At 35.7% G+C, this 13481-nt stretch overlaps 1 protein-coding gene across 1 annotated transcript in view; it reads right to left on the reverse strand.

Moving 5' to 3' along the window:
* Window positions 1–433: 433 nt before the first annotated feature.
* The window catches only part of LOC127648460 (homologous recombination OB-fold protein-like), a 22558-nt gene continuing 9510 nt past the window's right edge, over window positions 434–13481 (reverse strand). Inside the window, exons 7-11 of the mRNA XM_052133138.1 lie at window positions 9000–9108; window positions 8659–8744; window positions 8265–8384; window positions 7826–8024; window positions 434–2471 (exon numbers count right to left, since the gene is read on the reverse strand). Coding sequence (XP_051989098.1) covers window positions 2413–2471; window positions 7826–8024; window positions 8265–8384; window positions 8659–8744; window positions 9000–9108 — 573 coding nt within the window. The 3' untranslated portion in view covers window positions 434–2412. The remainder of the gene's footprint in view (window positions 2472–7825; window positions 8025–8264; window positions 8385–8658; window positions 8745–8999; window positions 9109–13481) is intronic.

Consider the following 13481-nt stretch of genomic DNA (forward strand, 5'->3'; position numbering starts at 1 on the left):
AAAGCCAAAGCACAAAGAAATAAGGCAACTTATGATTTCGGGGGTTTACATAGGCTTTTGTCCGGTTTCATATTTGTCAGTCAACTATTCAAAATACATTCGGGGCTGAAGCCCCGGCAAAATCGGCTGCCGCCGCCTCTGCTCTAGACAAGCCTAGAGTGCTGCAAACGAGTAAACACATTTCTCATTTTATAAAATAGTATAAAGAATAATGCCTAGCAAATATCTTTTGTAAAGAAATGAATGTTGATAAACACTGACCCAATGGGAAAGAGTACAAATTACAGAGGATATACTTGAAAAGATGAATGCCATACTGCAGTCATTGATCATTCATGTCCTTTATTACTCACATATGTCATTTAAAGCTCATCTACCACCAATATCACAGTGGAACTCACCAATATTGTTGGCAGCTGTAGAGCTTCCAGACTGTTAATGGCTTAATGAAGCGACTAAGGCATGGTCCCTTTGCACCTTGAGCAGCAGTAATGAGCAAAGTTTAAACATGGATTACTTCTCTGGGCAACAGACAAAGCTCACACAATCTCCAAGTAACAAGAGACATCTGTGACATGCTGACAGGTTGGATCCCTATTTTGTTCTGAGCTCAATATTCTACTTAGGCAGTGTCAAACTGCAACATGAGTTCAAGAAATTGTTTATTAAACGGCGAAAATGTCTTTGAGACTCCAAAACAATTTTAGAATTACAATTAACCTGTTAATGGGGCATTTAACCATTTAAAGGGATAGTTCACCCAAAAATGTAAATGTTCTCATCATTAATTTCCCACCCTCATGTTATCTCAGATGTGTATGACTTTCTATCTTCGGCTGAAAACTAAACAATATGACAGGTATGGGAGAGAAACGGATCAATATTGAAGTCCTTTAAGATAAAATCTGTTTTCACTTTCAGAATGTGTGACTTGATCAGACCATTGTAGCTCCCATAAAGAAAACATAGAAGTAATCCATACAACTCCAGTGGTTAAATCTATATCTTCAGAAGCAGTATGACAGGTGTTGGTGAAAAAGTCCTTTATCTCCACTTTCACATCTGCAATCACACATTCTGAAAGTGAAAACTGAGATTTTATCTTAAAAAGGACTTCAATATTGATCCGCTTCTCTCCCATACCTGTCATATTGCTTCTAAAGACATGGATTTAAACAATGGTGGCATATGGATTATTTTATGTTACCTTTGTGGTTTTTGGAAGTCTGATCACCATTCACTTGCATTGTATGAACCTACAGAGCCTGAAATATTTTCTAAAAAATGTTGTATTCTGCAGAAGAAATTCATACACATCTGGGATGGCATGAGGAAAGTTTTGGGGTAAAGTTTATCCCTTTAAAAATGGTTAGTGAATATACCTGTACATATACATAGGATTTTCTATTGCAAACAACCTACATCCCAAACATCTTAAGCAAGTAGTTACACTAATATAAATGCACCATCAAATAAATGACAGTAATATGCCTGGCATACTCTAAAATCTGCTAGCACAGAACCATATGACCCCCAACTAACTGATCTTACCCACCTGTTATACAGTGAAAACAGGAGATTAAATATCGAATCAATTATTACACAAGAGTTGATATGTCAGGGAGAAAAGAATAAGTAATTATACATTTGTGACTTTATAATGACTTGCAGTGAATACACCTAATCTACAAATCAATATTACACACAGCGAGACACAGAGACCAAGAAAGCATAGTACAGTGCAATGCATAACACATTAAGACAAAGTAAAAATTACAATTAAAAGAGGGGGTAAAATGGAGAAAGTAACAGGCTGAAACTTACTATTATAATCAATAAAATTATTTTTTAAAAAGTCAACCACTCAAGACATCCTCCACAAAAGACATGTAAAAGCTTTTAAACAGCATGAGCAAACCCCATTATGCAAGCCACTCTGCTTGCACATCAGAAATGACTGATTATGCCATTTGAGTCATTTAAGGGTGAATCCAGCTGGCAAATTGTAGTCTTAATGGCTGATTTAAATTCACAAACCGAGCTTGCTACAAAAAAGGGCACACCAGACTACTGGCTAATTTCAGCATGAAATTAACCTTAATGTGTACAGCCATGTTCCTTCAACTCTTAATACTGGCATACATTTGTCCGCAACACAACCAGCCACTCAAGAACTGAACATATCGATTTACAGGTTTTATCATGTATTTATTGCTTCAATTTATGCAAGAGACAAGTAATTTATGTACATATTTACAAAGGTTTACACAAAACCTGAACAAAAGTAATGAGTCACTAGTTAGTGGGTGTTGTTGTTTTGCCATGTTGTGTTTAATAGTAGGTATGGTCTTAGTATCTATTAAAATCAGGCATGGTCTACTGCAAACAATATATTTAAAGTGAGCATGTGGATTAATGTACTCCGCCATATGACTCCACAGGTAACTCCCCGAGCAGCTCATCAAGATCATCTTAGGAAGAGAAACATTCACACACATACATAAAAACAAATTAACACAAAATGCACAGTTTTTCATCAACACAAAATTAAAGTCTCTTTTTATTTCCCTAAAACAAATATATAGTAAAAACTGAGCTTAGCACTCACTGTTTAAAAGAAAAAACACTATTTGCTGAAATGTAATCGAGTCTGATGAATTGTGTGAGAAAAAACATTCAAGGTAATTGCATTAATATTATCTGAAATATTCATATCTTAAGTTCAAGTAAGAGAGATACAATTATGTGGAAAAGTATTGAATGAAAATGAGTCCAGCTTCAGGTTGTGTGATAAGCAAGAATTGATATCACGTTACTCTCAAAATTTTGGTTGATAACATATACATCATGTTAGCTCATTCAAGAACTAGATCCATTTAATCAAGGGTCCTTCAAATATGCTTATACTAATATATTTGATGTTTATAACATACAATAGTGCAATACACATTTTCAAATATATTGTTTTTGGCTACACAGCAGCAGAATAGGGTTGTCAGTCCTGTTGTAGAGTGCTAAATACAATAATGTTTACGCACAGTTCAGTTATAAGAGTGACACCTGCATTTTATAACCAAACTGAGTCCATTAATTTTCAGAATTTTCTCACACTAGGGCTGGGCGATATGATGATGTTATGGCATATCAACGATATCTTACAAAGCTCCCGATGCTGACTGCGAGACTCAATTGACAGACGATGATCATCAATTTCAGGAAATGGCAAAACCATGTCACCCGCAAAATGTGACGAGGCTGAATCCAGTTTACAAACACCTCGTACAAATGTATTTCATGCGCTGGTAATTTTGCTCATCTACCCGCAACAGGCGGGCGACCTGTTAGACGAAACGAAGCAACACATGACAAGAAATGCTGCAAGTCAAAGACACGCGCTTGAACACACTTGATTATAGTTTTAAGACTAGACAAAAGAAAAGCTGTCAATTCTTGTGTCTGATTTGCTGTTTGTTCAGAGGCATGCAGCACAAGCCTGTCATGTAGAACACATGCATGTCTGCGAGCAGCACAAGACCGTCTCATGGTTACAGGTGCATATAAAATATTTTCACTCTTTTTTTCTCCATTTAATTCATCTGAAAACTGTTTGCAAGAATGTCATATGAGAATGCTGCAAATTATCTCCGATCATCTCATGAGGTGCTGTGTGTTTAGTTTGCTTTATTTCCATGGGGTTGGCATACATTGTGAACACAACTCTGCTGGTTCAGTAATATATAAAGGTACCTTTGTATTAAATAAACAAAGACAGAAGTGATTAAATCATAAAATTAATACAAGACACGTTCACCTTGAACATAAAATTGGGTTTTATTTTATCTACTTGATAACACTTTATTTTGATGGTCCCCCTACATATATTCAACTGACTACAAGTTACTTATCAACTGATCAACTTCTAAACCTAGTAAACAGTGTTTCAACAAACATTCAAATTCAGGCTTGACTATTATTATTATTATTATTATTATTATTATTATTATTATTATTATCTTCTTTACATTAATAATTGTCTTTATTTCTTAATCTTTGATTTGGGGAGGTGGTTAAATAAGATTTTTTGGTCATTTTGCTATTTTAATTGGGTTTTTTGTTTAGTTTAAAGTGCAATTTGAATTTAGAAAGATCTTTTATATTTTTGTGTTTCAATAAATTAATTACATTTTTTAAACAAAATCAATAAAGCAAAAATATTCACAGATCCTCGGCAGGGGGTTGACGATATAATTGTATATCGCAATATTTTTTAAGGTGATTATTGCAAAATTCTTTTTTTTTTCTTTTTTTTTTTAACATATCGCCCAGCCCAAACTCACTCCCACATTTTTACATTGAGTACATTACATCTTTACTGTGTAAATACTTACAAGAACTGCACTGGACAACTAGATCAGGGGTTCTCAAACTTTTTTGTACCAAGGCACATTTTTTGTGTGTGTGTGTGTGTGTGTGTGTATATATATATATATATATATATAAATAAATTTCCAAGGCACACCATTTGTTTTCTCAAAACACGATGCATGCATCCTCATAAATGTGGAATATTTCATGGAATATTTAAGGTTGTAAGCACAAACCAGGTCTCTACGCAAAAAAAAAAAAATTATTTAGGGAAATAATGATGGATAAACACAATGTTTGTTTATTTTTTGGAACATGCATTGACATGGAATTTGCATTAGCACAATGCCATGCAGATACTTGGTAGTTTCAGTGTGAACATTTGAACAGAATTATAATAGGTTTTTGCAGTCTGGTAGTGTGTGGTTATAATGTTACAATGTGCACCTCCGATAGAAGCAGAGTACTGTTCAGTTCAGTGCGCTGTCACCCTCTCGCAGTTGTGCAAAGAGGCTCTTATTGTTAGTTACATTTCATGGTTATTGATGTTTGAGAATTTGCCAATCACGTTGAGTTAGACGAGGACACTGACATGCTGATTACTGGTATCGCACATTTTATGGATTCGTGCATTTTTATTTGACTCGCTATTTTTCTCAGAAACTTGCGTTTTTGCACAAGGTTAAGACATCATCCATCAATTAATAATTATTCAAAACGCTGTCCACAATTTTGACAGATATGCCTAAAAGTAAGACTCTCCACTTACAATATCTTCACCAGGTATATCTTCACTATCTGTCGGTCTATGTGTGCACGTGAAAGAGAAGAGGAGAGCGCCTGCAGCCGTGTGAGACTGAGAAAATGGTGCTTTGAATGCAAAACCAACTAACGTGACACTTTTAAAAGTACTTTGTATATAATGCAAGATCATCAGGGAGTTTTTATTCGATTTTAGGTTGCAATAATAAGTTCATAACTTTGGGTGTAAGATCAGCTGTCACTCGCACCAGTGCAGCAAAATAATTGTCCAAATTTGCACGCAGTAATTTTCACGCGCAAATGCTGGAGCTCTGCAAATTCCATGGCACACCGTTTGAGAACTACTGAACTAGATGACTGTCACATAATATAGTGCATTAGCAATGACAATACTTCAACAGACATACAAGTAGGGTTGCAGAAAATATCATGGTTTCACGTTATACGGTATACACTATTATACAATTACTATTATCAGTGAAAACAGAAGGGTCATTTTATTAATTTATTTTTGAGCAAACACTTTATTATAATTGAAACCATTTATTTTATTGAAGTATGTGAAAATAAAATAAATAGAAAAAATAAGAAATCTAACAGAATTAATAAAATAGAATTATAAACATGATAAAAAAATAGCATGTAAATATAACATTAACTACTAAATGAAAAATAACATTAGCTGTGTGAGCTTTTGAAGTAATGTCCAATGATTATTAACAGTTAACATATACTGTAGGTGCGCCACAGTGAGGTCAGACTCAGAGCTTCTCAACTGGTTTTGCTTCAGGACAGATTTTACATTGGACATCAAGTATCGACCTGCCATAGATTAAACATAACCTGTATTTAATGTATCCTGGGTTGCATTTCCTTTTATGTTGCATAGTTTTGTTCATGGTTTTTCGGTACAAGGACATGCATCAAGTGACATTTTTGTTGTTGACGTCAAAATCTACAGAAAGTTGTCTATCCCCCTTTTAAAAATTGAAGAGCATATTTAATTATATGAACACATTATTATCCCGTTTGTTACCTAATATTAAATATTTATACACATATTACACAGAAGGAAAGGCTCCTCATTACCATGGTTATGTCAGTGTGCTAGTCTTAAATAATAGTAATAATAATATTAAATGTATTTATGAAAAATAAATACTAGCTGAAATACTTAACTAAAACTGCCACTGTTTAGATTATTTCAAATGAAACAAACATTTTGTCAAAATATAACAGTTACTTTTACTCATGTAAAATCCTGAAACAAATTTGTAAAGGTGATGTGTGTAATTATTAATATTTTTAACTATTTTGGTAAAGGGGCCACATCGGGTTTTAAGTAGTGCATGGGGGGGCCACATTGTAATGCTTTTGAGATACAATGTTCTGCATTGATTTGGTTTTTGTATCTTTTAGCACAGAAATATTTGTGTACTCAATTTTCTGAAGTGTATTTGTGACTAGTGAGACTATTCTGCAATTGCCTAAAGTATTGTATTGCTATACATCTATCTACATCAGGGGTCTGTTTTAATGTAAAAAAAGGAATGAAACTTAAAGAACTTGTAATGTTTGTCGCAAAGCGGGCGAGTTCTCTAAAACATTACACGTTTACATGCTAAAAGGGTCATGATGCGAGTCTCCTCGATGGTACTGCATTACTGCAAGAGTTAGAGTAACATACAGGCGTGAAGGGACTTCAAAATGTCTAAATTGCACAAATAAAAAATACATTTACATATTCATCTCTGGCTTGCTTTTGCTTGCATGTCAATGATTACCCCTCCGTGCATCAATGATCTACCGAGATCTACTTTTATACTTAATTTAAAAAACTGAGAAGTTTTACCTGCAAAGTAGCAGCAAACATCACAAGCAGCCTCAAGAATGGACACAGAGTAGCCGTATAACACTTTTCCTTGAGCAGAATATTGCACTACAGATCACTAAGTTTTTTTAAATGGGAAAGCGAGAGACAGAAAAAGTGCACTCGCACATGCCTGGTTCCCAGATTGCACAAGTATAACATTAGGCAGAATATTTCCAATTTGCGTAAGTATAAATCTCAAACGAGGGGTGTTGCATCTCTTATCTGGCAACCCTGAGCATGTTAAATGCTTGTGGAGATGCGTTAGGTCCCAATGCAAGTTAACTGAAATATCCAATGAAAAAAATTCCACATTAAACCACGTGGAGGACCTGATCCAGCCCGCGGGCCGTATGTTGACCATGTTTGTTGCTGGTTTAGCTGTTTGCGAGATTATCATTAAATCTGCGTCGGCAGTCCTAAATAGTCTATCACTTGGGTGGCCGCCAAAATATCTTCAATGGGAGAACCATGGTATTGCTCTTTCCCTGCCGTCCGCGACCCAGTCCAACTAGACCAGTTGAGAAACGCTGCTTTAACTCTCACACACACACACAACTCATGTCAGACCCTCTCGCCTCTCTATGACATTTTCTCCGCTGCGTGCGTGTGCATGTGTGTGTCGTAAGTTGACGAGTCTGACAGGCAAACAAGGAGGAAAAGAGATGTGCACGCGCATGTGAGATTCTCTGTCCGGTTGCATTTTTTTCTAAATACCGTAGATAAGCAAATGTACATGGTATGATAACCGTACATTTTCAAAACGTGGTATACCAAGAAACCGGTATACCGCTGCAACCCTACATGCAAGTGAACACACTCACGGACCTGTTTCCCATGCCGTGTCCACGGTTATCCCAGACCCTGTAGGTGCTTGACAGAGCTCATTAGAGACCTCTGAAGTGTGTTGTAATCCAGCACCAGCCACACTTTTCAGAACTGCATTTTCATCATCATCTTCATCATCAAAGTGTAGCTCCATTTGAGAGACCGGGCCCCCTGCAGGCTTGGTGGGCAATGCAAGCTCCTGTTTACACATCCCACAACCAGGACAAAATGAACACAAAACAAATGCTATAGACATTAAAGAATGCTTTGGAAGGTGAATATCTCCTCAGAGATTGTACTTCTTGCTACAGACATTACATACAATATGATGGAGATCACTATATTAGGTTAATTAAAAAGCCACTGCAATGACAAAGCAAGATGGAAAGCCTATTTCAGATGCTGTCTTTAAGAAATATACTAGAACAGGGTGACTCACCAATGGAGGATGGGATAGCTGAGAGTTATTCAGAACTCCATCAGGTGAGTATATCCTGAGAAGGTTATTAGGTGTGACGTTCAGGTAGTGATTTCGATGTGTTGGTGAAAACACACCCACCTTTAAAATAAGTGTGGTTAAAAAAAAAAAAAAAAAAGGGAAATAGGTCTTATTTTTTGCCATTTTTATTGGATAGGCACACAGACAGGACAAGAAATGATGGGGAACGGGATTGGGAAATGTTATGAGCCAGAGTTCAACATGTCAAATGACATGCGCTAACTGCTAGGCAACGACTCTGACGTAATAGAATTTTCTGATGTAATCACAAGTGAACATTATTTGATGTGTATCTTACACAGTAATGACCTGTTAATGTCTAAAAGGTAGTTACTTGTTTGAGTAGTAGCACTGCTCCTGTCTTAAGCTCTCCCTGTCTGTCTTCCAGCAGGCGACGATGAACTGTGCCCTGCATCTCACCTTCGGAGAGCAAAAAAAATACAGAAAAAGAGTTAAGTCAAAAGAAAATTTTGACTTGAGTAGAGGCTTGTCACTAACAAGTGTATGAGTGTGCAATCAGACCAAGAACAGAGAATCAGCCTTTCACGCCAGCTCAGTCAGGGACCCTCTGATTCCCAGCTCAGAGCAGTAAAACGTATTGTGTGTGTGTGCAATAATCCCATGGAATATGTTTGAAATGCCTTTATTACATTATAACCTGATTATTCTTATTACCTGTGGGGTCTCTGAAGATGGCCTTCGCATCTGCATGCGTGTGTGTGATGCGCTTCAAGACAACAGCCATGTTAGGGACCTTATTCTTGGCCAACTGCCTGAGAGCAGCCTAGAGGGAGGAGTGAGAGACAGATAAACACCAGAGAAAAACAAGAGAATAAAAGAAGAAAAAAACATAAGTTTCAGCACAGCCACAAGGCTTCGGGTAATGAAACAAGTGAAAAGCTAATCAGCATTTGTCAGCCTAATGAATATTTAACACGTGTGCCATTAGCAGAGCATCATTATCACACATTGGGCAAAAAATAAATAAAAAATAATGTTAATAATCACTTTAAAGTGACTAATGACAATGGTGATTATGTTTGTGTTAATCATTATGAGAGCTGAGACTCCTCATTAATCCTGATTATAGTCCTGGACTTCCACTCAAAAGTACAAAATAAGTAATACAAATATTTATTTCCAGTAGGGATGGGAATTATTGAGTAATTTTGTATTTGAGTACTCTAACAAATAATCGATTACTTGTTTTTTGTGGGTTAATTCAAATTTTAAATGTAATTTTAAATATAACAGGTGTGACACATACATGAAATTTATATTTTGTTTTAGTCACAAACGATACCAAGAACAGTTTCTAAATAAGCTAGCTAATGTCAACAAACTTTAAATTTCTTTTGGAAAAAAAAGGTAAAAGTACAACATGCAATTCAATTCTCAATGCATTATTGACTCAGTTGTAACTGCAAGATTTGGTGAGATATTCAGAGGGAAAGTACAGTATAATTCAGCATTGCCTACAGCAGGCAAATATGCAAAAGAAAATAAATTTGTGATTTTCAAGTATATTAATAGCAGTGTTTCCCATGAATTACCCCTAGGGGCGGGGATATGACCAAAATCTTATATCATGATATCACTAATTTCACTATAGTTATTTTGTTTATATATTAAATAACCTATATATTTAAATCCAGTCATTGAATTAAATACTTTATAATTGAAAACTACTTCCTCTTAAATAATTTTCTCTTTATTTGAAACTTGACAAACAGAGTAAGAAATATACATTGGTGGCATTCATAATAATCAGCCTTACCACAATGCTAACCTTCACATTTCAGTCTGATGTTGTTGACTAGTATTAATATTAGAAAGCACTGTGGACAATATTTGACTGAACTTTTGTTATTGAGATAATGTATAGCCTTTATTGTGTTTGGTAGATCTTGCTGCAATAACATTATCATTCCATAGAAATGTGAGCATCCCTGCTGTAAATGATGGTGAGGCTTTCCTTTATTTGACTACCATACGTAACATAAAATAATCAACATATAACATCAGCCTCCCAGTGCAGTTCACATTTCTGTCGCAGAGAATTTAGTTGATTGAATAGGTACACTATTAGGTTGGGCATCGGTCATAATTTTAGAAAAATATACAACATAAACTGACATGTTACTTGAGCATGTAACTTGAGCATGTAACTGAAATGTCCTTTTTTTTTCTCTCTCTCTGGAAAACTTTTTTACTTGGACAAGTGAATGACCAATTAAATTGTCTGAAGGACAAGCACATGACAATGCTTAATTTCAAGCCCTGGCTCAAATATATGCTCTAGTCGATTTTGTGTTTTGAACATTTGTGGACTGCGTTAAACAGTCTGATTTACCATGCTTTGTGGGTGTGACTTTTTTTTGCTGTGTCAATACCACTCATATCTAAACAACCAAGTGCACCAGAATATTGCATTCAACTTTAAAATGTACAAATCTTCTGTGCTGAACAGGTACTCACTTAGTCGATTACTTGTGAACATCCCTAATTTCCAGACTTGGCTAAAAGTAAAAAAGGGGAAGTCTATGGGCTAATAAAGATCTACCCTTAAAGCGATAGTTCACACGAGATTTTCAGAAGAATATTTCAGCTCTGTAGGTCCTCACAACACAAGTGAATGGTGACCAGAACTTTGAATCTCCAAAAATCACAAAGGTAGCATAAAACAGGTATGCAAACTCAAGAGGTTAAAAAGTTATATTACAGATGTACATTTTCAGTTGAATTGTTTGTTGCATTTAAAGCTTTTTTGTGTTTAAGCCTAAAGCATCCCTTTCAAATGATGTTACAAAGGAAAATTTAGAAAATGTTACCAAACAATTTGGGCAAATTAGCTTCCGAAAAGGTGAATTTAGCTGAAAGGTGAGTAGTTTGCATCCCTGATCAAAGTAATTCATATGACTCCTGTGGTTAAATCCATATCTGTGGTTAAATCCTACAGAAGAGGTATAATAGGTGTGGGTGTGAAACAGATCAATATTTAAGTCCTTTTTTTACTACTTTCTAACAGCCCTACATTGCATGTTCATTAGAGTTCTTCTTCTGTTTTTGACAATTCGCATTGTTCCCGCACATCGCCACCTGTGTAAATATTTTTTTTATTTTCCTTTGTTCCTTTTTGCTTTCTCCTCCCTGCCCAGTAGATGCAGATATGCACAAAGAATGTGAATCGCAAACAGAAGAACTCAGTCCTCTCGTAAACATCCATAGGGAGGGCTGGTGAAAGTTGATATTTACAGTAAAAAAGGACTTAAATATTTATCTTATTCTCAGCCACACCTACCATATCGCTTCAGAATATATGGATTTAACCACTGGAGTCATATGGATTACTTTTATGCTGCCTTTATGTGCTTTTTGGAACTTTAAAGTTTTGGCCACAATTCACTTGCATTGTATGGACCAACAGAGCGGAGATATTCTTCTTAAAATCTTCAATTGTGTTCAGAAGAAGAAAAGTTATACCAGTGTTCCCACTCTTTTCAAGGTACAATTTTCCAGGACATTGTATGCATCCAACAAGTATAAAACTGAAGCAAATTCACAGACCAATCTTTTAATTTGCTGTTTTTGTGGTTTTAGTAATGATAGTTTCTCACCTCCAGATAAGCAGTTTGCTCCATGGCCCAGTGTGATTATTAATACCCATAAAGCGGTGATTTAATTTAACCCTCTGGGGTCTGAGGGTATTTTGGGCCCTGGAGAAGTTTTGACATGCCTTGACATATGTGCTTTTTTCAGTTGCTTAAAAACATATTAATGGCTAAAGTCTGATTACACAGTATTCAGCACAAACTGGGCTACAATAATATGTGAGCAACATGTATGTACAGGTTTGTTACAATTTAATTGGTTTGTATTTGAGAAAATAATGTTTATGCATGGTTTTTGAAAAAACTACAATTTTAAGTCACTGAAATATGGCCATATAACACATACTAAACATTTGTCCACAAGCCTTTTGAGAACTGGATCTTGTAGCCTAGAGGTTTTGCTACAAAATGATGTGAAATCCATCCTGATCACTCATTCATACAAAACAATAAAGTAATTTAATTTTTGTAAGACACTTTTAGTGTTGATGGGTAATATGCGAGGAGGCGTGAACGATCATTAATATGGATGTATTTCACACCTGAGGATACAAAGACCCTCCCCTGGGCCTATCAATGAGGGATAGAGAATGAATGGGAGGAGACTTAAGTGATCAAAATCAAGTTTTAAGTTAAAAGAAGAAATCTGACTAAACATTTTCTTTAAAGACTTTACTTAATTTTAGATCTACACTACCATTTAAAAGTAGTATCTTCTGCTCACCAAGACTGCATTTATTTTATCCAAAATACAGTAAAAACATTGATATTGTGAACTCTTTTACAATTTTAAAGAACAGTTTTCTATTTGAATATATTGTAAAATGTCATTTGTGATCAAAGCTGAATTTTCAGCATCATTACTGCAGTCTTCAGTGTCACATGATCCTTCAGAAATCATTATAATATGGTGATTTTCTAATATGGGCATTTTACTCATTTAACCTGAACACATCAAGCACAAGCTTTGTTGATGATAAAGAGGCAGCATAAACAAGAGATACATTATAATCTAAACATTCATATTACATATCATATTTACATCATACAGCATACAATTTAAATACCTGGTTTAAATGGTAAATGGTCTGCACTTATAGCGCTTTTTTATTAACCTTAGAGGTTACCAAAGCACTTTACACTGTGTCCCAATCACCCATCCACACTCACATTCACACACCAATGGCGACAGAGCTGCCATGCAAGGCGCTAGCCTGCCATTGGGAGCAACTCAGGGATCAGTGTCTTGCCCAAGGACACTTCGGCATGTGGAGCCGTGTGGGCCAGGATTCGAACCACCAACCCTGCGATTGGTAGCCGACCCGCTACCATGTGAACCACAGCCGCCCATGTTTAGCCTAAACAGCATTTAAATGTAATTAAAACTTGCTTATTAGGACATATTTGAAATGTCAATACTCTGAATCCTGGCTGGCAAGTCTGGAAACAATCCCATTAGTAAAATATGAACAAGTTTATATAAAATAGCATGTCAACTAATTGACTTACTCGTCTGAAATTGTATCCTTGGCTGGGTCAAATCTCT

This window comes from Xyrauchen texanus, chromosome 8 (genome assembly GCF_025860055.1).
Source record: "Xyrauchen texanus isolate HMW12.3.18 chromosome 8, RBS_HiC_50CHRs, whole genome shotgun sequence".
NCBI lineage: Eukaryota > Metazoa > Chordata > Actinopteri > Cypriniformes > Catostomidae > Xyrauchen > Xyrauchen texanus.